Source organism: Meleagris gallopavo, chromosome 8, assembly GCF_905368555.1.
Source record: "Meleagris gallopavo chromosome 8, MGAL_WU_HG_1.1, whole genome shotgun sequence".
Lineage (NCBI taxonomy): Eukaryota > Metazoa > Chordata > Aves > Galliformes > Phasianidae > Meleagris > Meleagris gallopavo.
In genome coordinates this window covers 10773770-10796216 of record NC_139411.1, presented here as the reverse complement: position 1 = coordinate 10796216, position 22447 = coordinate 10773770, and the positions used below count along the sequence as shown (strand labels likewise).

The window sequence follows — 22447 nt, the reverse complement described above, 5'->3', positions numbered from 1 at the left end:
AGAGTTGCAGCACCACCTAGTGATATATGGGTGCTCCTGCTCCTTTTGTGGAGCAGCATCCTGCCACGTCCCTGTGGCCCTGAAATATGGGAAATCACTGTGGCCCCCATTCTCCCAAGATACACTGAATCACAGAATCATTAAAGTTGGGAAGGATCACTAAGGCCATCTCATCCAACCATATACCCATTGTATTTTGCTCTGCACTTCTCTGTGTGTGTGTGCTGAGGTTATGCTCTCTCTCTCCAAGGTTTTATGGAGTGCCCAGTTTCTGCAGCACACTGCTAACCACTATCTTTCTCCCTCCAGACCTGCGGAAGAACTTTGACCAGGAGCCACTGGGCAAGGAAGTGCCACTGGAGCAGGAGGTGCTGCTGCAGTGCCGGCCACCCGAGGGCGTGCCACAGGCAGAGGTGAGTGGGTACAGGGCTCCCAGAACCCAGCCAGCCCTGAGGCAGCCCTAAAAGTGCCATGAGATGGAGTACATCGTGGCAGATGCCCACCAAGCCTTTAGACCTGGGAGCATTGGTGATGGTCGCAACATCCCAACCTTGGTGATGTTTGCCCTTGCTGGTGCCCACACCCAATGATGGTATCAGCTCACACCCATCCCAAACGACCTAATTAAGCACAGCCCACAAACTAATGGGCAGCCATGCAATTTGGTGCTGCACCCCGCTTTGTCACTCAGGGGTGAAGCAACCTGCCTGGGGTCAGCCAGTGCTGGGGTGTCCAGATGTCTTGCTTGGCTCATGCGTCCCACTGGCATGGAGAGATTCCAGCAAGCATTCAGGTGGTTGTATCCTGGCTTAACTTTGTGTTCTTTAGAGACCATCCTAGTGGGGAGCATGTGGAATGGGTGTTTCCACTAAAACTTGTGTTATATTCTACCTGCCCGAGTTCCCCTTTGGCTTAACCACCATCTTGCCCCACGTCCTTACCCCTTCCCACCCTTTCCCTCGCCAGGTGGAGTGGCTAAGGAATGAGGATGTCATTGATCCCACCCAGGACACCAACTTTCTCATCACCATCGATCACAACCTCATCATCAAGCAGGCCCGGCTCTTGGACACTGCTAATTACACCTGCATGGCCAAGAACATCGTAGCCAAGCGCCGGAGCACCACAGCTGCTGTTATTGTCTACGGTACTGGTTCTTGCTTTTGGGAAGGGGCCATGTCTGCGAGCAGAGGGGACTGTGGGCCCTTCTTGGAAGTGGTAGGAGGGAACTGCACTGGGCATTGCATTGTGAGGCAGTGACCAAGGCCTGCAGAACTGGCATGTCTACCAGTTCATTAGGAGATGTTATTAGGTTGTTCCTATGTTTGGGTATCTGCAAGCATTCCCAGTTGGAAGTGGGACCATCTGAGCCTTTGCTGCCAAAACGGGGTCTTGTTACTGCATTGCTCTGGCTTTGCACATCACTTACTTGTTCCCCTGGCCGTCTCATCCTGCAGTGAATGGTGGCTGGTCCACCTGGTCCGAGTGGTCTCCTTGCAACAACCGCTGTGGCCGGGGCTGGCAGAAGCGCACCCGGACATGCACCAACCCCGCCCCACTCAATGGAGGCTCCTTCTGCGATGGGCAGCCCTTCCAGAAAATAACCTGCACCACGCTCTGCCCGGGTAAGTGGGTCACAAACCTGCTCTCCTACCCCAGCTGAATGCTCCATTCGCACTCTTCATGGAGATGCCGTCGGGGTTGGGGTTCGCATCTCCACGGAGGTCACCCTTAGATGGGTGCAGGTACCTTCCTGCTGTCGGGAGTCGTGTCTCCAGCAGCGTGTCTGTGTTTGGTGACCTGCAGTGGATGGCGCATGGACGGAGTGGAGCAAGTGGTCAGCATGCAGCACTGAGTGCACCCACTGGCGCAGCCGCGAGTGCTCTGCGCCAGCTCCGCGCAACGGTGGCAAGGATTGCAGCGGTGGGCTGCTCGACTCCAAGAACTGCACCGACGGGCTCTGCCTGCACAGTGAGTGTGCTGCACTGAAAGAAATGTTGACCTAGAGCTAGCTGTCAGCTGGTGCTAAGGTTTGGGGGATTTCTGGTGGCTGCTGCGGGATCTTGCTGTCCGACAGGGTGCTAGGTTTGGGGTCTGTGCTGAAGTAATGCTGGTTGTTGGCAGTGGAGGTGATCCACTTGGTTTCCTTAGCCCCACTGTGAACATGTCAGTGCTCAGCAAGAGCTCTGGAGCAGCAGCAGCTAGCATCGAGGTTTATAGGGAAAAAGCAGCACTAGTGATGTGTGCTGCACTGCAAGCTGGCTCACTGAAGGCTAATGCTGCCACCTACTGCTGTGTGACACCAATTTCCCCTTTCTCAGCTCTGAAAGCTTCCTGCTCCAGCATTAGATCAGGGGTTTGGGGCATGTGTCCCAGGACAGTGGAAATTTGGCAGTGGGAATGATGAAGGCATGGTGGCAGCAGAGCCACCTGCAGAGCTGCCCCGTGTCCCCACACCCTGCCCAGCTGTGCCTGCCTTTTGTGTCATTCCACCCCCATCATGCCATCTTCACCTTTTGTTTTCTAACTTTGTTTTTCCTAACAGATAAAAGAGTTCTAAGCGAACCCAAAAGCCACCGTAAGTGCTCATTTCATGGCCATTTGATTTCTTTTGCACTGCATTGCTTTGGTTTCACCCCTGGCAGGGCTCTGCGTTGTCTGCTAGGGAAGGACAGGGTGGGAAGAGGAAACAATTAAAACCTGCCTCGAAACTCTTATGTGCATTAAATCACACGCTGTGCTTGAGAAGCTACAATGATGACTTTGCTTTCTTGCTCTGCTCCTGTCCCCCTTTTGCTGCTGGCTGCATGCAGTTCTTGGGTAGAGCATGATGCGCCTGGTGTCACTCCACCAAAGATGCTCCAAGCATTGTCACTCTAACCAAGGACACCCTTCCTCGAGCTGGGAGCCCCGGAGTTATTTTTTTAATATCAACTCATCCCAAGTTTGACACTGGTGGGTGAGGGGGTGAATCCTTCCTTCTGGCCCACAGCTTCCCTGTTCATCCCTCTCCTTTCTGGGCAGATTTCTTCCTCTGTCCCCTATCCAAGATATGCCAAGTATTTAAAGATCAAGAGGCCCTTTGGTAGGGTAAGGGGTGGTAGGGATGCTGAGGGCTGTCTGTATAGATGTCACGACGCTTGCTCTTTCCAGGTGAATTAGCTTGGATACATATATATGGTGTGCACATAGGTATAATGTTCACTCCTCAGAGCTATCTGTTAGGATAGTAGGGTTGATGACTTTGAGCTGAAGCTGAATAAACCTAATGTTTCAACCATGATTTCTCTCCTCCCTCCCAGTGCTGGAGGCCACAGGTGATGTAGCCCTGTATGCTGGACTGGTGGTGGCCATTTTCGTCTTCATTGTCATCCTCATGGCTGTGGGGGTGGTGGTGTATCGGAGGAGGTGCCGGGACTTTGACACCGACATCACAGACTCATCAGCTGCCCTGACTGGAGGCTTCCACCCAGTCAACTTCAAGACTGCCCGGCACGGTGAGAGATTATATCAGAACATCATAGAATGGTTTGAGTTGGAAGGTACCTCAAAATCCAACCAGCCCCAACCCCCACCATGGGCTGGTTGCTCTCCACCAGATCAGGGCCCCATCCATGGCCTTGGACACCTCCAGGGATGGGCACCCACTGCTTCTCTGGGCAGCAGTGCCAGCTCCTCATCACCTTCTGAGTTAAAAAGTTTAATCCCCAAGCTGAAGCCAAGGTTGAATCTGGCTGCAGGTCATAGAAATGTAAAGAACAGGGTCCTGGTGAACTTTCAGCCTGGCTTTAGGGGAACTTGCTGATGTATGAAAGCCAAGGGCTCTGTGTTGGTGTGTGCAGCTGTAGTCCTGCGCTGTGCTCATTCACCATGTGCTGGTTGAGGAGGGATTTTCACGAGCATCCCCCAGTTAAGAAGCAGTTTTCCATTCTCATTGTTTTTTCCCACAGACAACCCCCAGTTACTGCACCCCTCCATGCAGCCGGACCTGACGGCCAACGCAGGAGTGTACCGGGGCCCCATGTACGCCCTGCAGGACTCCTCCGACAAGATCCCCATGACCAACTCCCCCTTGCTCGACCCGCTCCCCAACCTCAAGATCAAGGTCTACAACTCCTCCACCACCTCCTCTTCGCCTGGGCTGCACGATGGGACAGATTTGCTGGGGGGAGTCCCTGCTGCCGGCACCTTCCCAGGGGACAGTGGCAGCCAATTTGTGAACATGCGGAGCAAAGCCCAGCAGGGCTCCCAGCACCTCCTTAGTCTGCCTCGGGAACATGGCACCAGTGCCAGTGGGACTTTCAGCTACCTGGGGGGAAGGCTAACCATCCCCGGCACTGGTAAGCCACACGCTGGGGAAAAGTGTGTTTGGGTGTAAGATAAGCAAAGGATTGTTCCCTCATTTGGGGCCTAATGCTGTGTGTGCTGCACTAGGGGTGAGCCTGCTGGTACCACATGGAGCCATCCCGCAGGGAAAGTTCTACGAAATGTACCTGGTCATCAACAAGGCAGAGAGCAGCCTGTAAGTCACACTGCCCGCCCTCTGCATTCGTCACTTGGCTGTGGGTCTCCCTGTCCAACCGATGTCCCCTGTCCCCAGCTTGCCCTCCGAGGGCACGCAGACGGTGCTGAGCCCGGCGGTGACCTGCGGACCCACCGGCCTGCTGCTGTGCCGCCCTGTTGTCCTCACCATTCCTCACTGTGCGGATGTCAGCTCCTCGGACTGGATCTTCCAGCTGAAAACACAGTCTCACCAGGGGAACTGGGAGGTAAGGTGTGAGCCCAGCCCTGCGGCCAGCCACGACCCCAAGTGCTGTGGGACACAACATCCGCCAAGCAAAAGGCTGACCCTAAGCTTTTGTTTCCATCTCTCCCTTGTAGGAAGTGGTGACCCTGGATGAGGAGACCCTCAATACCCCCTGCTACTGCCAGCTGGAAGCCAAGTCCTGCCACGTCCTGCTAGACCAGCTGGGTACCTACGTTTTTGTGGGCGAGTCCTACTCCAGGTCGGCAATCAAGAGGCTTCAGTTGGCCATCTTTGCCCCTGCCATCTGCACCTCCCTGGAGTACAGCCTTAAGGTCTACTGCCTGGAGGACACGCCAGATGCACTGAAGGTACTGCAGGGACCTCGCCACAGAATCATAGAAAGGCTTAGGCTGAAAGGGACCTTAGAGGTCACTTGAGTTCCAACTCCTGCCATGGGTTGGCTGTCCCCCAGCAGCTCGAGCTGCCCAGGGCCACATCCATGGTCTTGGGCACCTCCAGGGATGGGGCACCCACAGCTCTATTAGACCATATAAATAGTTGCTTCCCTTGCTTATAAGTGCCTTTCAAGTACTGGAAGGGCTTCATTGAGGTCTCCCTGGAACCTTTTTTCTCCAGACTGAACAAGCCCAGCTCCCTCAACTTTTCTTCATAGGAGAGGTGCTCCAGCCTTTGATCATCTATGTAGCCCTTCTGTGGACCTGCTCCAACAGCTCCACATCCCTCCTGTACTGGGGGCCCCAGGCCAGTGGTGCTGCATGGGCCACCACTGGTGCGGTGGTTGTTTAATTCCCTGTGCCTTGTTCTGCCACATCAGGATTGCTCTAGTGCCTCTAGGTGGAGGTGTAGGCAGCACTGTGCTTCTTGGATTTTGTTCAAGTTCACAAATCTAAGCTGAAGGTTCGACTGGGAGTGGGGTGAGTCAGGCTCCTGAGGCTGATGCCACCTGTCCTGATATGCACAGGAGGTGCTGGAGCTGGAACGGACTCTGGGCGGTTACCTGTTGGAGGAGCCCAAGCCCCTGCCCTTCAAGGACAGCTACCACAACCTGCGTCTCTCCATCCACGACATCCCCCACTCATTGTGGAGAAGCAAGCTGCTGGCCAAGTACCAGGTGAGGAGCCACCTGGGATCCCCAGGGTGGTGAGCATTAGCTGCTCTTGTATTATTTCTAGGATTCACTCCTGAAAGGATGGAAGAGGAAGGGGGTCTGTTTTTCTTTCCTGGTGGGATGCTGTTTGGGGAGGGTCTCTCTTTCCCACTTCATCCCCATAAGATGGCTGGAGGAGATGGGATTTCCCCTTGGCTGAGCCCATGCTTTGGTGCCCTTCAGGAAATCCCCTTCTACCACATCTGGAGCGGCAGCCAGCGAGCCCTGCACTGCACTTTCACACTGGAGAGGTACAGCCAGGCCTCCACCGAGCTCACCTGCAAGATTTGCGTCCGGCAGGTGGAAGGGGAAGGGCAGATCTTCCAACTCCATGTCATGCTGGGAGAGGTGAGCTGGAGGGGGACAGCCAAGGGATGCGCAGGCAGAGACTGGGGCTCCTCCCAACCCTCTGCTCAAAAATCTCCCTTTCCCCTCACAGCATGCCAACTCCTTCAACACCCTCCACTCACACAGCAGCAGTGCCCCCACCACTCAGCTGGGACCCTACGCCTTCAAAATCCCCCTCTCCATTCGGCAGAAGATCTGCAACAGCCTGGATGCTCCCAACTCCAGGGGGAATGACTGGAGGCTTCTCGCCCAGAAACTTTCCATGGACCGGTGAGTCTCCCGAGCTTGGTCTGTGCTCTGTTCATGCTAGATTTCATCTAGCCAGGTTATATGCATCCACAGAAGCCCACATAGAGATACAGAGATACCTGCTCATAGTTATTTCCATCCATATACACGCACTGTGGTCTGGATCTCTCCTTATTTTGGCCTGGCCCTCGTCCATGCTTGTTATGTTCCCAACTGGGCTCTCCTCTGAGGCCCAAAGGAAGGGAGGGGACATGGTCAATGATTTCAGCGAAACAAAGCTTGCACTGCTTTTGCATGAATGCTGGCTCTGTATAAAAACACAGACAGTGGCTTAAGGGCTTTGGCATTTGCATCATGGCATTCCTATCATGGTTCACACTGCAAAGAAGTTGGCTGCTCCAGCAGCATCCACCCTTCCATCCTCAAAGGATATTGCGCCAACCTGCATTTTCCTTCTACTTCTCCTGTGCAGGTATCTGAACTACTTTGCCACCAAAGCCAGCCCCACTGGGGTGATCCTGGACTTATGGGAAGCCGAGCACCAAGACGATGGCGATCTCAACACCTTGGCCAGTGCCTTAGAAGAGATGGGCAAGAGCGAGATGCTGGTGGTCATGGCCACAGAGGGTGACTGCTGATGGTGCTCCCTTCAGGGGGATGGCGAAGGGGGACCTTCCCCACCACCTGTCCCTGCACGGGGGCTGAATGAGGAAGGGCCGAGGGCCCCGCTTCTCCCTCCCCACGTCACTGTCAGCCTTACGGACCGATCCTCAGCGTTTACAAGCAATTCAAGTGTTACACGGCCTTCCTCCTCCTCTCGGGTGGCATTGGTGATGCTGGAGGAACTGGGGCTTCTCGAGCCGAGGCAGTGGGGGCTTTCCTTCTCCTTTGGGTTCCTTCCCATCTGGTTCTCCTCCTCCTTTGATAGCGTTTCTGCATTGAAGAGATGAGTACAACCTAGGCAAGCAGCTTATTTCTGTCAAAGGCTTCAGACAGCTTCATAAGGCATGTAGGAAAGGAAGAAAAAAGGAAAAAAAAAAAAAAAAAACCCGACAGTTTCTTAGGAAACGCAAATAATTTATTATCCAGATCTTTGGATGAGTCCTTTTTAAAAAAAAATATGAAAAAAAAAAAAAAGAAAGATTTATAAATCTTTTGTGTGTGTGTGTCTGTGTGTGTGTGTGTGAGAGAGAGGGAAGAGCACTGTTGTGGTCAGAGTGGCAAAGAGAGATTTAAATGAGCGCTCTTTTGTAGGGAAAGTATGCGGTCGAGCCGAGCAAACCTTGTTTACATGTCCTGGGACCCCAGGAAGTCCGTAGGGTTAAGTGCCTCTATTCCCCTGTGCTTCAGGGTGAGCTGAGACCCTCCCCCAGGTTTTCACCGCGTGTTCCCTTTCCTGGTGGCAGTCCCATGGAGTGGGGGCTGCAGGTGCACAGGAGGGCTGCTGTCCTGCTTCTCTCCATGGCTTTCTGTAAGGAGCAGCACAGCACGGTGCCCCTGTCCCCTTGCTCTTCCTCCATCTCTGGGCTCTGTCTCCATCCCTTGTGGCATCAGCAAGGGATGCCAGATGCATTCATAGATTCTTCCCCAGAGTAGTTTTGGGGGGAGCTTTTAGGATGACTGCGCCTTCATATAGAGAAATACAAACCAAAGACTTCAGCCCGGCGCTAGGCACAGGCCAAAGTTGTTTTTTTAACAGAAATCCAGATGGTGGAGTTCGTTCCCCAAACAGGGGGGTTTTGGGAGGCAGGTCGGGGGGCAGACCACATCCTCTGGGCTCCCTGGTTTTGGGTCAGTATTTGGCAGGGATGCAGGGAGGAAGGTGTGCGGCTGCGGTCTGCTTTGGGGAGATCCATATGGGGCTGTCCTGCTTCTGCATGAGGACAATGCCTGGGGGTCACTGTGCCATTGCACGTATCAGGGTCGCTGCATGTTTGCACAAAGCCTGCTGGAATTATGGACATGCCCCATGCCACCCAGCATTTTGAAGTGTTGGCTTTGTGTTGGGGTTGGAAAACAATGCCAATGGAGTCCTTAGTTTGCTTTCTTCGGGTTTCTTTTGGTCCTGTGCTGAGTTCTACCTCGCTTCCTTGCTGGTAAGGAAGGGCCAGGCTGGGAGCCGGGCTAAGTGTTCCAGCATGTAAGCAGCCATTGGATTTCCATCCCATTGCACCTCCTTTTTCTCCCTTTTTTCCTGTAGTTGACTTTTTATAACAGTGGAGATGTTGCGTGATGAATGGGAAAGTAATCGTAGGATAACGAGGTTCATCACAAAGATATGGTGTCTCATTGAAGGCTAAACATAGAGATTACCTGCAGGTAGAAGTATTTACTCGGTGATTGTTGTATCTTAGAAAATTGCCTATTAAAGAAAAAAAAAAAGATTTTTTCAGGTTGGAAGCTTGGGGTGGGAAAACTTCTGGGTGAATCTCTTTGCCACCGAGGAAGGGTTTCCTCTCTCCTTCAGGTTGCATTTCAGCATCCAATCAGCAACACCCCATCCCTTAGCTGAGGGGAAGAAGCAAATCTGGGGAAAAAATGAAGAATTGCTCTAAGGAAGCGGCTGCTGAGATTAAATAGGGCTTCGGCAACTCCTCTGTGGGAGGCGAGCTGCTCTTTTTGGGTGCAGGACAGGGCATGTCTGAATCTCTCTCGCTCTCATTCTCGCTGCCTGCTCCGTGGAGCATGTGGCCGTCCATCTGTCCTTCTTACCCTGTCTGTCTGCATCCGTCTCTCCTCCCTTTGGGGCCATTCAGTGCCAGCCTCGGGGCCGTGGGCCGTGTGGTGCTGGCAGCGTCTGTCTCCATATTTATACGTGCAGGGGATGGGCCTGGGGGCATCCTCTCCATCTGCGTTCTGTTTATTCTGTAAACTAAAGAACTGTAAATAAAGTTTAGCGTTCCTATTGTAACAAATTAATTTTTATGCAATAAATTATATTTCCTAGTCTAATAATTAAAAGGAAAGGAAAAAAAAAAAAAAAAAGTAGACAGTCTGCTCTCTCTCCTCCTTGTGCATCACTCGCCGGTTGGTTCTCTGGGCTTGACGGTTGCTGGAGCTCTGTCCCTGTGGACCCGGCTGCCTTTGGGACTTCCACATTGGGGAGGGGTTTTGGGGACCCTTTCTCATCATGGCCAATCTTCATCCATCTCATGTGCGTGGAGTTCAACTCAGGATGTCATCCTGAACACTCCAGGTGGTTTTCCCCCCACCTGCTTTTAGTTGGATGCTGTAGGTATGGCACTCCTAAGGGACAACAGCACTCTGCTTTGGCTGCAGCCCTTGGCTACAGTGGCTTGGGGTCACTGTAGGGAATGGCTGCCCTTCTTGTTCTCCTGCAGCATTGGATGTGCTCCTGCTGGAATATTTGGTCCTTTCTTTCCCCTTAGCCCAAAACTGCAGTCGGTGGATTGAATTGACTGGAGCTGACCTGTGGGTCTGCAGCATGGGGCATCTCTCGGGTGTGGGTAATGCTGACTCGAGGGACCATTGTGGCTTTGTTCAGCACAGCCTGGCTTTATTTACCCTGCTCAGTTGTCACGGTCCCTTGTGATCAGAAGCTCTTCTCCAACAGTGGTTCTTTTGACATGATAGACTGCAGCAGGTCAGAAATATCAGACAAATCCCTTGGAGCTGATGGGTTACTGACTCAGAGAGGCTGCGCTGGTTCCTCAGGTGCTTTTCCAGCCTGGTGCATCTATGTGAATGAAAATCCCAAGAAGAAGCCTCTGCAGAGATCCCCCTGCGCTCCTCCAGAGCCTTTCCAGCTCAATGCACCGCCACCGGTGACGCGGGTTGGGCATGAGCTTCTGCACGGCTGCTCGCAAAGAGAAATCATTGTGTGTGTGTGTGTGTCCGTCCCTCGGTGCCACATCTCCAGGGCTCTGCAGCACCTCCAGGGACGGTGACCCCACCACCTCCCTGGGCGGCCTGTGTCACTGCATCACCGCTCTTCCAATGAAGAAATGTGCCTTAATATGCAACACTTGGGAAGGGGTGATGTGCTCAACCTTCGGCGTCTTCCGCCACAACCAAGTCGTGGGGGAAGAAGAGAAAAAAAGGCTGAAAATACGTTTTGAAAAATAGTGGAAACACGTCGGGAACCAAAGAGGGGAAAAAGGAAACAGAGGGGAGGAAGTGACTCTAGCCTCACCGCCGAGCAGGAGGCGGGCTGCCGCCTCCCGCCGCTTCCCTTCCGTCCGCCGCGGCACCGCCCGGGGGCCGGGCCGGGGCCACCCCTCGGGGCGGAGCGGGGCGGTGTTGGCGGCGTATCCCGGCCCGGCCCGACCCGGCACGGAAGGAGCGGACGGGGTGTGCGGCACCCGAGTAAGTGGGGCTGCGGGGTTGCGGGTGGAGAGATGTCACGCAGCGCTTCCCTCCATCTTGCTGGGAGGATTTCTGCAAAATCCCCCTTTTCCGACAGTTTCTCCCCTCGCAGCCTTAGCGGGGCCTTCCTCGCAGCTTTTGCCGGGGGGGTCCGTCGGGCAGAGCCAGGAGAAGCTGCGTGGCTGTGCAGTCGCCCTGCAAAGCCCGCTGCTGTTGCACCGGTTTTACGAGTGGCTTAGCAAAGCCCTTACCGGGCTGAGTTAGTTTACAAGCCTGGGGGCACGAGGTCAGCTTCCAGGACGCTTTGAGAAGCCTGGTTGATGGGTCACTGCACAGCCTGATGTGCTGAGGGAGGTCATGTGCTGTTTTGATGTTCCTCCGAGCTTTGCAGGAGCTGGGTTTCCTGCTTACAAGAGCGAAAAGTGAGCGTGGGTACGGGTTAATTATTAGTTGTGATGAACAGGGCCAGGTGCCGCCTGCTGGATGGGCACACGGTGCTGCTGTGGCAGACCTGTCTCAATCTCACCTTCAGAGTTTTCAGCTCGCAGCCCTCCCAAGCCCCATACCGGTTCAGCTGGGCACCCACAGGGCAGTTCCTGCTGCCTCCCACCTGCTAACCCCCTTCACATGGCTGTTTTGCAGCGTGCCAGCGCCATGCACCCAGCAGGCAGCAGCTTTTCCCCGGACGAAGAGCCGCTGATTGAGGAACCCTCAGTGAACAGAGCCAGCCGGCCGAAGCCGAGTGACCACCTCAATGGGGCTTATGTGATCTTCTTCCTCCTGGGCGTCGGGTCGCTGCTGCCATGGAACTTTTTCATCACGGCCAAGCACTACTGGGCATATAAGCTACAGAACTGCTCAGAGCAGGCAGAACCGGCCCCCTCTGACCTGCGGGTGAGTGCAGACGGGTTGGCACCACCAAGGAAGCACACAGCCAACCAGTGTGCCGTTCTAGTGGTGGTGGAGTCACCCTGGAGGTTCTTAAAAGGTCTGGCAGGTGTGACCAGAGTAGCTACTGAGGCCACAAACATCTGGTTCTTGGCATATGGGATGGGGAACTTGTCACACTGTGACGTGCACTGGGGGTAGCAGGCTTGCTAGCAGGTGGGCACACAAGGCACTTCTCTCCCCAGAAAGCCGTCTTCTCCAAAAGCCTTCTCGTGCCTTGTCCTTGCATGGGAATGTTCCCAGCAGGCGTGGCCTCCCTTCGTTTCCTTGCTTCCTCTCCAAAGTAATGCTTTTTCCTTCTGATTCAAAAAAGCGTGGTTGTGATGAGTCTGCATCAGCTCCTCCTGCTGCTCAGCTTGCTCAGGTGGTTTGGGCACATTTTTTCACAAGCACAGAGCCCGGTGCAACACCCGCGTTTTCTCTGTGCTTTCTGACACCAGTATGGTACCCAGCAAACAGCTGTGCTGGTTGCTCTCAAGTCTGCTGTGTGGGCTTCTTTTGATGGGGAGAAAGCACAGTACAACTGATGGTGCTTGGACCACAATGCTGGAGCACCAGAGTGCTGGTGCAGATGGGGATCTTGGGTGAATTAAGCTGATGGACACCATAATGATGCAGCCAGGCTGGTGCTGAGTGCCCCTTCCTCTGTACTGGAGAGGATGCTCAGGGCAGGGTACGAAGCATGCTGTCCTCCTGCATCCCACCTGCTCCTATTGCTTCTACAGGAAGCTTGTCCCAGGGAATTTTTTAATAAGCTGCTTTGGGGTGAAATGGGTATCCTTGGAAGATCTTTCTCAGCATCATGAAAGCCCTTTATGCTTGAGCAGTGTTGGCCTGGAAGGTTGGCCCATCCAGAGAACATTATTTTCCTCTGGCACCGACGTCTCCATCCTAAAAAGTCCTGTTTTAAGGATTGCTGTATCCCTGCTCAGGTCATTTCTCTGTTAAAAAAAGATGTTCTTCCTTTTCCATGCAGAGCCTCTATCCTTGGTTTTGTAACCAGTGTAAGGGCATGGTTGAGTTTGTTCCCTTGCTTGGTGTTGTGCCAACATCTGAATGCACGCTGCCCTCCTGAGCATGAGGGCTGTTACTTCTGTCAGTACAGAGCAACCCGGGTCTTCTCTGGAGGTTAAGCTGAATAAAAAAGAAAGCTATCAGCTCCTTTCAGCCCTTCTGGAAAGCACTCTGGCCATGGCAAAGACTTTCCCAAAGGCTTAAAACTTGCAAATGGTTTGTGATTCAAACCTGACACATCCCAGTGTGCTGCACGCCTATCTTCTGGGTATGGCGATGCTTGCTGCTGGTCAGTGGTACGGTGTGATCCTGTTGCTTTGTAGCTTTGTTTCAAACCACGTCCACAGGAGTGATGCAGGCCATTGCAGAGAGTCAGCAGAAATAGAATCAACTCATAGTCTTCCTTCTCGTTTTCCTTTTAGCCAGAAACAATAGCAATTGAAACACTTCTGCTTGTTCCTTCTCTTCCAGCAGCATTTGGCCATGGGTAAGGTGGAGTAAAACTTCCCTGGGTGACTGAGTGCAGCTCAGATTCCCAAGTTTCTTAAATACTTTCTCAAATTCCCTTCCTGCTGCTCATGCAAGCAAGCGAGCGTTTCCCTGTGGTGCTTGAAGCATAGCATCACTGCAAGTGCAGATGTACTTCTGCTTGGTGCAAAGCTTTCTAAAGCTTTGTTTCCTCACCAGCGCTTCAAAAAGAAAATTAACTTGGAAGTGTATTAAATATCCCCGGGGGCTTTTTTTGGGTAGGTTGGTAAATAAGGCTTAGTTTTAGCCTGTTGTTTTGTCTATTCCCTAATTCATTGTATGTCTGCAGAGCTTTGAGCCTGCTGCTTCCCAAGCTGATGCAGTAAGTGCAGGCATTTACATCTCCGTGTCTACAGCCCCTCTAGGAGCGATTATTAGATTTCCCGTCGCTTGCAGTAAAGCTCTTGATGGTGAGGAATAAATTAACATGCTTGTAAACTGATTAAAAGAAGACAGTGCAAAGCTGCAGAGAAACCTGGAGCATGGAGAGCAAAGGTGCCAAATGCCTCCTGCTTCCTGGCTGCACGCTGGGTTTGGGCAGTAGTACCTTTTGTGCTGTGTCATGCCAGATTTAGGAGCTAGAGCTCTCTGTGTTGCTCCACCTGACCTTTCTTTTCCCACCCTTTTTCCTGGCAGGATTACTTTGAGAGTTACATCTCCATCGCTTCGACTGTGCCCTCAGTGCTGTGCCTGGTTGGAAACTTCCTGCTGGTCAACAGGTGCGTGCGGAGTGGGCTGCCTTCCCCTCTGCCCCTCTCTCCTTTCTGCCCTATGGGTGAGCTGAGAGCCTGTGTAACAAATACCCTCCTTGCTCAAGCAGTGATCTCCTCCACCTTTGGCTTTCTTTATTTTAGATTGGATTTTATTTGATCCTCACAGCAGAGGAGATGCTGCTCCCTGTGTCACGCCTATTAAGTTACAGTTTTAAAATGAGGGTAGAACATGGGTTCAGGACAGGGAGTTAAGAGGAAGGTCACGGAGTTGTCCCTCCCTGCTGTCTCCAGGGTATCCGCCAGCGTCCGCATCCTGTCCTCCCTCTTCATCATGCTGTCCATCTTCCTGGTGATCACGGTGCTGGTGAAGGTGGATACGTCCTCCTGGACCACCTGTTTCTTTGCCCTCACCATTGGCTGCGTGGTGGTGGTCAGCGGTGCCTCCACCATCTTCACCAGCAGCATCCTGGGCCTGAGCAGCCGCTTCCCCATGAGGAACTCACAGGCACTGCTGACAGGTGCGTGCCCTGAGCATGAAGGGTCCCCTCCTGCTGTGTACCCCCCTCCTGCTGCTGTTGTGTTCCATGGGTTGCTGTAGGTTGGGTTTATTCCCTTTGCGTCTGGTATTTTGTCACATGGTGTTTATTTTAGAAACTTCACTTTGCCCTACGAAGAAAAAAAAAACCCAAAAACTTGCAGATAAAGGGAAGTTGCTGAACGAGAAGCATAGTGGGTCACATGAGTCAGAGCTCTCGTTTCTGCAAATGCCCTGCAATCTCCAGTGCTGATGTCTGAGCAGGGATGGTGAAGGTCCATCCCTGCTCAAAGGAGAACATCACTCACAGTGCCCACAGCTAAAGCCACAGCATGATCTGTGTTTTCCTCACATGAGGAGATGCTGTCCTTTCACTCCTCACTTTGCATCTGGAAGAATCTTAAATGTTGCCTTGTTTCCTCTCTCAGCATTTACATGCATTTCCATAAGTGATGAGGGGCACGTGGGGAGCTGTGAGTGATGAGCTCCCTGGAGGCTTGCTGGTGTTGATAACGTTATGAATGTGCTGTAGGAATGTGTTGAGAAACCATGAGGAAAGGAAAAAAAAAAAAAAATCAAATGGAGATGGTGATGTTTTTCCTGAGGCTGAAACAAGAGTGTTTTAATGAGTTTGGCCCTTTGGGTTGGGTCACATGCTGGCTGTGGTGTGACGTGATGGAGGGGGCTCAAGAGGCCTCTGGTTCGGCCACTCCCCACAAACAGCAACCTTGCAGGTCAGGCCATGGGAGGCACAGTCAGTGCCATCGCCTCCATCATCGACCTGGCGGCAGCGGCTGACGTGACTGACAGTGCTCTGGCCTACTTCCTCACGGCGGACATCTTCCTCATAGTCTGCATCATGGTGTACCTCCTGCTGCCCCGCCTGGAGTACTCCAGGTATGGCGGGGCTCTGGCAGCACCCACTGGGCAGCACTGCTGCCCTCCATTTGGCCAAAACCTCGGGATGAAACTTGTCATGAGCTGAGCCTCCGAGGAGCTTTCTCAAGGGAGAAGAATAGAATCATAGAGTTATAGAATCGTTCAAGTTGGAAAAGATAAATATCAGTAGTATCTTTTTTAAGATCTTTATTGATGATTTTGAGATTGAACCTCGAGTGCTATGTTTCAGTGTTAGGCCTCTCACTACAAAAAAGACATGGCCCTAGAGTGTGTCCACTCCGGACACTAGAGAAGGGCAGTGAAGCTATGAAGGGTCTGGAGCACGTCTTACGGGGAGCAGCTGAAGGAGCTGGGATGGGACAGTCTGGAGAAGAGGAGGCGCATGGGAGATCCTGTCACTCTCTACAAGTGCCTGAGTGAAGGCAGTGGTGAACTGGGGGGTCAGCTTCTGTTCCCAGGTAACAGCCACAGGACTGGAAAGAATGGCCTCAAGTTATGCCAGGGGAGGTTCAGTTTGGGCATTAGAACACACTTCTCCTCCAAAAGAGCAGTGATGCAGTGGCACAGGCTGCCCAAGGAGGCAGGGGGGTCACCGTCCCTGGAGACGCTATTGCAGAGCTGTGGAGATGTGGCACTGAGAGACATGGGCAGTAGGGGTGGGCTGGGTGAGCTGAGAGGGCTTTTCCAGCCTTATGGTTCTATGATCCTATGACCGCTAAGATCATCTAGCCCAACCATCAGCCCATCATCACCATCCCCACTGAGCTGTGTTCCTCAGGAGCCGCTGGTGAGGGTACTGCTCCACCCCATATTTCCAACTTCTGTATGATCTCCCTCCTCCATTTTTCAGGTATTACATGGGAAGCCACTGGGAGCACCCATCACTGGTCACCACGTCACCCAGCAGCCCCATGGAGGATGAAGCAGAGCCAGGAGGCCCAGCACACAGCCTGCCCCAAAGCACCGTCGTCCCTCCACTGCGCCCCATCCTGCACAAGACTGCCGCCCTTGGCTTCTGCCTCTTCTATGTCTTTTTTGTCTCCATCATCATCTTCCCTTCGCTCTCCTCCAGCATCCAGTCTGTCCACCAGACATCGGGCAGCCTGTGGGCCACCAAGTACTTTGTGCCTCTGACAAGCTTCCTGCTGTATAACTTTGCTGACTGGTGCGGGCGGCAGATCACTGCCTGGATCCAGGTGCCTGGCCCCAACAGCAGGCTGCTGCCTGCCCTCGTTCTCCTCAGGACCATCTTCCTCCCACTCTTCATCCTCTGCAACTACCAGCCCCGGGCCCACATAAGGACGGTGCTCTTCAACCGTGACGTCTACCCGGTGGCGTTCACCACACTGCTGGGTCTCAGCAATGGCTACTTGGGGACGCTGGCCCTTGTCTACGGCCCCAAGATTGTGCCCAAAGAGCTGGCCGAGGCAGCGGGGGTGGTGATGAGCTTTTATCTGGTCCTGGGGCTGGCCATGGGCTCTGCATGCTCTGTGCTGGTGGTGCACCTCATCTAGGGAAGAGCCAGAGGGATGCTCTTAGTTTGCCCAGCCAGGAGTTTGGGAGCAAAGCAAATGGACCAAAAGGCTTGACTGCAGGGTAGCAATGAGAATGCCTGAGCAGTCAAAGAAACCTTTTCCTTGTTAAAATGCCCCTGGAAACAGGCATCTCGCTGCATGAAACCCCAATGGTGGTGTGGAACCAGAGGTACTTCAGCCCTTGGAGCCTTCAGTGAGCCTAGAGGGTGAACAGCAGCAGGGCAGAGGGATTTCTCCAAGGAAGGGGAAACCTTGGTGTGTGCAAAGGAGATTCCACTTGCACTTCCTCATGCATTGATTTTTCCAGATGATTTTTCCAGCCTGTGGCTGTTTGCTTTTCTGTGCTACTGGGTGCAGTTGTGAAGGCAGTGATAGTGTACACTACCCTACTGATCTGCAGGTGAATCCTAAGGAAACTGAAACGTGAAGAGGTCTTCTGTGTTTTTAATGTGCCTTTAGCCTGTGCTAAAGAGGGTCTGTAAAATCGGGGAGAATTGCTGAAGGGGCTCTGATGTTACAATTACTGAGTTCACAGCAGAAAATTGATTAATTTCAGCAAATGGGTGGCATGACAGTCCCCAGGTACTTTCAGGGGGGTGAGTTACTGTAACACCCCATAATAGGGTGTATGATGAAGAGGAGAAGCTTTACAGTGCTCAACTTTGCACACATGGGCTCTGCAGTCAACAGCACAAGCACTAGTGGTGGCATTAACCACCATTATGTCTTTAGCTTCAGGTGGCCTTGGTGTGCTTTTAAAGACAGGTTAGAGGTCCTCTGCTCTGTGTCGTTTGGTTTTCCCCACGTACCAGGTGTTATGAGGTCTGATTCATTTATTGGCTGCTTTGCACATCTGTCCATCCTCTCCATGATGTTACACAGTGAAATTACCGAATACCTCTCAAGACAGGACTTGATTGTCTGATACCGTTGGTAATAAAGTTAATTCTGTGTAAATGCTGGTGCCTGGAATGATTTCTCTTGGAGATGCTGTGCAGGCTGGGACACAACTCGGATTCCTTTCTGCCATGACTGACCACGTCCTGTAGTGCCACTCCCCATGTGCATGATGGGATGGAGCCAGGTTGCATGGAGCCAGAGTCCAAAAAGGCTCTGCCAGATGGACTCCGGCTCGTACCACCTCCTCAGCTGCTTCACGGAGATGAGCAGAGCTGTAAATGTTTTCACTGTGTTTCGCTATTGACGTGTGTTGGAGAGGTGCAACTCTGCTGTAGTTCTGAAGGTGAACCTGGTTGTCAAACACTCTGACTTCCTAAACTTTCTTTGCAGCAGCCTGGAGCCAAATGATACCAGCTTGGCTTCTTCTCACCCTCGCTATTGTGGATTCAGACACCCAGCTAAGGTAGACCAGTGCTTGCTGAGGGCTTTGCGTGGTGCAGAGGGAACCTGACCATGATCTGGCTGCTGGGGAAAGGACCGCCATGATCTCTGCAGGGCTTGGCATGGAGCGAGCCTAGCAGAATCTTGCAGAATTCATGAGCGTGGACTCATGAAGTGAAACTCAATCAAAACTCTCCTGGATGCCTGCTTGCTGCCAAGGGGAAGAGCTGCTGATTGTGCAGTGCCCAGAGTTGGCGCTGCTGCCAAAACAGCCCGCGGTGCCACTGTGCCCTGCCCTGCCTCCTGCACCCGCCTGGGCTCCACAGCCAAACAGCCACGGGAGGGCAGAGGCTGTGAAATGGAAGAACAAAAATGGAAAGATGGTACAGAGAGGGGTTGGATGGAAGGGCAGGAAGTGGAGGAGATGCATCTGTTGCAGCTTCTGCTCAAAAGAGAATGGCTGAGCCTGTGCCCAACCCTTTTTGTGTGCTTTCTGTCCTTCGTGGTGCCAGCTATTCTGCTGCCAGTTCTGGAGCCTGTGTGTGCAGGCTCTGAGGGCTTTAAAGCCAACCAGCGTGCTCTGGGAGGAAAGGAAATGTGTGTTATGGCATGATGCTTGCCTCACATGGGTTGCAAGTGACTTTCTGATGTCCAAAGCCTTACGTGGGCTGTCTCCTCTGCTGAGTGATGGAAACAATGCCTCCTGCCACCTCTCCATCTGCAACCCATGGTCCAGAGCCCTTGGCACAACACTGCGAACGTTTGGCAGGTGGAGGCATCTTTGAAACCACCCCGCTGTCCTCCAGCATCGCCTTGGTGGTGATGCACACTGGCATGACAGAAGAGAAGCTGCCTCCTGCCCTGCTGTGCATGCTTTTTGGGGCAGGATCCATCCTTTTAGTGTTTGGTCAGGATGCTGGGTCAAAAGCAGCTGTGGCAGCTTTGTATTTGGTGGCTTGATGCCTGGAGCTAGGACTGCAAGGATGGAGGTTTGTGGTACCCATCACTGTGGGGACAACAGCTCCATGCAGGGCATCCTCTCAGCATCACAGAGCATCCTGATGTCTGCAGCCAGGACTGCCCCCAACAGCCCTTCAAGAGAAAGATCTATCCCATCTCACTCCATCCCTTAACCGTTTTTCCCTCTGCAGATGCTGGCTGAGTGGAAGCTTTCTTTGGCTTGGCAAACCTCCACGACTTTGCAGCCTGAGCCAGAGCACGACTGGAAACCCCAAACCCCAGCTCGGGGGCCCCATTCCCGGCAGCTGAGCCGAGCAGAGCCGGGACCCCGCAGCCAGCTCTTCCCCCCACTCCGCCCCGCACAACAGCTCTACTTTGAAACAGCATCAGCCAGCTGCAGGCTTACCCGGCTGCCGTGCTCCTTCTGAGTGCTTTATGGGGTAATTTGTACTATATTTACACGGCGGCAATAAACAGTTTTTAAAATGGGAGCAAAGAAAACGCTGCTGAATGAATTGTTGCAAAAAGGCCCCGTTTGCTATTCCAGCAGGGGGGAAGAAGAAGGGATAAAAATCACCGTCCTAGGGACATTCTGTTCGTCAGAGTTGGGTATTTTTTCCTTGATTTGTGTGCCTAGCGCGAGGAGAAGAAGCCGCAGATGCATGCTGAATTCTGCAGGGAACATATGCATGCATTTAAATCATTTACAGCATTTACTGGTGCAATTGTAAAGCACATTATTTTCCTGCATTTGTAATTAGGCTCTAACCAGATGGTGAAGGACTGTAGCTTGTGATTAGAGCGGCTTGTGCTCTGCTGGGCTGCGCCGCGAGAACAACGCGCGCTCGGAAAGTTTCTCTCCTTGTTCATCACCCCGACGGCAACGTGTGGTCGGGCCCACTGGACCTCCATCTCCAGAAGTCGAGCCCTGCTCTCAGCTGGGGTGTGAGGGAAGTGTCCTGGAGCCGGGGCGGTGAGGTGCTGGCACAAGGTGCCGCGCGGTGCTGCGCCTGCAGATGGCACCTCCTGCTCTGCCTGTGGAGAGCGAGAACGGAAAAGGAAAGCGGTTGCTCTGCTCTTCTGCGGGGGGCTTCGCTTTGCTCCACCCGTAACTCCTGAGTAAACAGTGTGTTCCTAACATTGGCCTGAATGCGGACTTGGAAATGAATTTGATGCCGGGCAACCGCTCACTGTCACCCACAACAACAAAAGAAAGCTGCAGCTTTAGGATGAGCTCCTGAGAGCAGACCCAGAGCAAAGGCACGAGGTGAAATTATTGGCCAGCAGCATCTCAGCTGGCTGTGGGAGTTGCCTGCACTCAGCTGCAGGGACTCGTGCTTAACCCCAAACAGCTGTAGGGGGACACCCATGAGCTGGCTCTGATGTGCGTTTCAACGTGGAGATGCCCTGTGCCACCCCCGCAGGCTTCTCATGGCTGTAGGGCACAGGGTGCAACCCCCTGCCCAGCCCAGATCAATCAGCGGAGGAACCGAAGTAATTGCATAATTAGCAGAAGCTGTGCAAGAGCCAAGGGCTTAATTATCCCCTCCTGGGTCTACAGAGGCATTTGCCAGCTGCTGTGGGAGGAAGAGGGATGCGAAGATGAGTGTGTAAGGGTCTTTGAGGGGCTTTAGCAATACGAAGTGCTCTTGTTTGTGCTTTTAATTAAGAGCTACTTGTGGGAAGCAGTGAGGGTGTAGCTCCTAATTCTGTCACTGAATAATAAGCCACTCTGTGGAAAGACGAGGTGACCAATGCTGCCTTAATCCTTTTGGGAACCCATCTTCCTTCCTGTCCCCATCCAGATGTCTGTTGCTTGTAAGGCCACAGCCACCCATGAGATCAGTAGGGATTTCTGCAGAGGACTGGGTAGAAGCATGTGTTGGTAGCACTGTCCTGGTAACACTGGGTACCCAAGGGAGAGGTGTATAAGAATAACAACTGTATGCAGGCGCTGGCATGCCTCTGAGCGTGATACTGATGCCAGCACCCTGCCTGTATCTTGTTCCACTCATGTATGATTTACACTGGGTTTGTGGACCTGCTTGGCCCTCCTGCACAAGCTAATGTGAAAAGAAACCAGAAATAGAGGCTGAATTAAAACTTTGTGTGCCCAGTGCATACCTTGGGCTGAAGTTTCTTTGCAAGAGGCAACTGCCAGTGTGCTGGTGCTAGCATGCTGCCAGAATCCTTTCCTGGGAGGGGGTTGAAGCTAGACCTTGTAATAAGGGGGAGATATGGGAGGGGCATCATGTGGGGGATGCTCTAAAGGGGTCGTGAGCTTGGACCTGTAATCTTAGAGAGAACTGAATGAACTACGTGATGTGGGCAGTGTTGAGCCTGGGCCCCATAATGTGTGTGTGGGGTGGGGGTGAGAGGGAGTGAAGGGGGAGGAGGAAGATAGTGAGCCTGGACTCCATCACTCTGGGGGGCACTTGGTCCTAAATCCCATAGAACGCGGGAGGGAGTGCTCCAAGGGTTTGCTGAGCCTGGACCTCATACTGTGGGAGATACACTGGGAGAGATGCTGAGCCTGAATCCCCTTATCGTAGTGGTATAGAGCCTGGATTCCATCCCCTAGAGCGTGCTGAGCTTGGTCCCCTTCCCCAGGGGATACAGAGGGGAGCCCACTTTGCTGGGCAGGAGAGTGAAATACTCCTTACCTGGGCGAGAGGCGCTGCGCCAGCCTCCTCCGCGCCGCTCGGGCTCCTTCCCACCCCTTCCTCCTCCTCCTCCTCCCTCCGCTGCCGCCTGGGCTCGCTCGTCGCGGCTGGGGGGAGCGGCCCCGCCGCAGGTGATGTCCCCGCGGGCAGCGCCCCGCCGCAGGTAACGGGGTGCGGGGGTTCCGCCGCGATCCGCGAGGGGAGGGGGGAGGCAGGCAGGGGGATGGGGATGTGCGGGGCTGCCGAACTTCTCCAACAGCGCGGCGGGTGCGGGAAGCGGGGTGAGAGCTGCAGCACCGGGGTGCGCGGGGCTGCTGGTGGCCGAGCAGCGCCCAACGCGATGGAAGGGATTGCTTTAATCCCTCCGGACCCATAGGGAACGAGAAAAAGGCTTTTCCAAGAGATCAACTCGGCTCGGGTGGATTCTTGTTTTCTCAAGAAACAACACTTTAGATTGTTTTGTGGTTCTTTC

The 22447-nt window shown here is 53.4% G+C and overlaps 2 protein-coding genes across 3 annotated transcripts in view; both read left to right on the top strand.

The window, feature by feature from the left end:
• Nucleotides 1-7653, top strand: part of UNC5B (unc-5 netrin receptor B) — a 29123-nt gene extending 21470 nt beyond the window's left edge. The window contains exons 4-17 of one of the 2 annotated variants that reach the window (XM_010714303.3): nt 310-413; nt 967-1147; nt 1458-1625; nt 1807-1971; nt 2546-2578; nt 3303-3497; nt 3951-4340; nt 4435-4522; nt 4601-4769; nt 4882-5115; nt 5730-5879; nt 6099-6263; nt 6355-6533; nt 6985-7653. In XM_010714303.3, the coding sequence (XP_010712605.2) occupies nt 310-413; nt 967-1147; nt 1458-1625; nt 1807-1971; nt 2546-2578; nt 3303-3497; nt 3951-4340; nt 4435-4522; nt 4601-4769; nt 4882-5115; nt 5730-5879; nt 6099-6263; nt 6355-6533; nt 6985-7150 (2387 nt within the window). In that variant the 3' untranslated portion in view covers nt 7151-7653. The remainder of the gene's footprint in view (nt 1-309; nt 414-966; nt 1148-1457; nt 1626-1806; nt 1972-2545; nt 2579-3302; nt 3498-3950; nt 4341-4434; nt 4523-4600; nt 4770-4881; nt 5116-5729; nt 5880-6098; nt 6264-6354; nt 6534-6984) is intronic. The other variant, XM_085230194.1, reaches the window with a different exon arrangement.
• Nucleotides 7654-10690: 3037 nt separating this feature from the next.
• SLC29A3 (solute carrier family 29 member 3) lies at nt 10691-17968 on the top strand. Its single transcript, XM_010714516.3, has 6 exons — nt 10691-10838; nt 11481-11732; nt 13965-14047; nt 14333-14559; nt 15311-15473; nt 16327-17968. The coding sequence occupies exons 2-6, from the start codon at nt 11493-11495 to the stop codon at nt 16988-16990; spliced, it is 1377 nt and encodes a 458-aa protein (XP_010712818.2). The 5' UTR covers nt 10691-10838; nt 11481-11492; the 3' UTR covers nt 16991-17968.
• Nucleotides 17969-22447: the final 4479 nt, after the last annotated feature.

Bases quoted from the DNA above. Each gene is read 5' to 3' on its own strand.
- SLC29A3 (XM_010714516.3), top strand. From the start codon at position 11,493: ATGCACCCAGCAGGCAGCAGCTTTTCCCCGGACGAAGAGCCGCTGATT. The intron at 11,733-13,964 runs GTGAGTGCAGAC...TTTTCCTGGCAG, and splicing joins CGGCCCCCTCTGACCTGCGG to GATTACTTTGAGAGTTACAT. The intron at 14,560-15,310 runs GTGCGTGCCCTG...GCAACCTTGCAG, and splicing joins CTCACAGGCACTGCTGACAG to GTCAGGCCATGGGAGGCACA.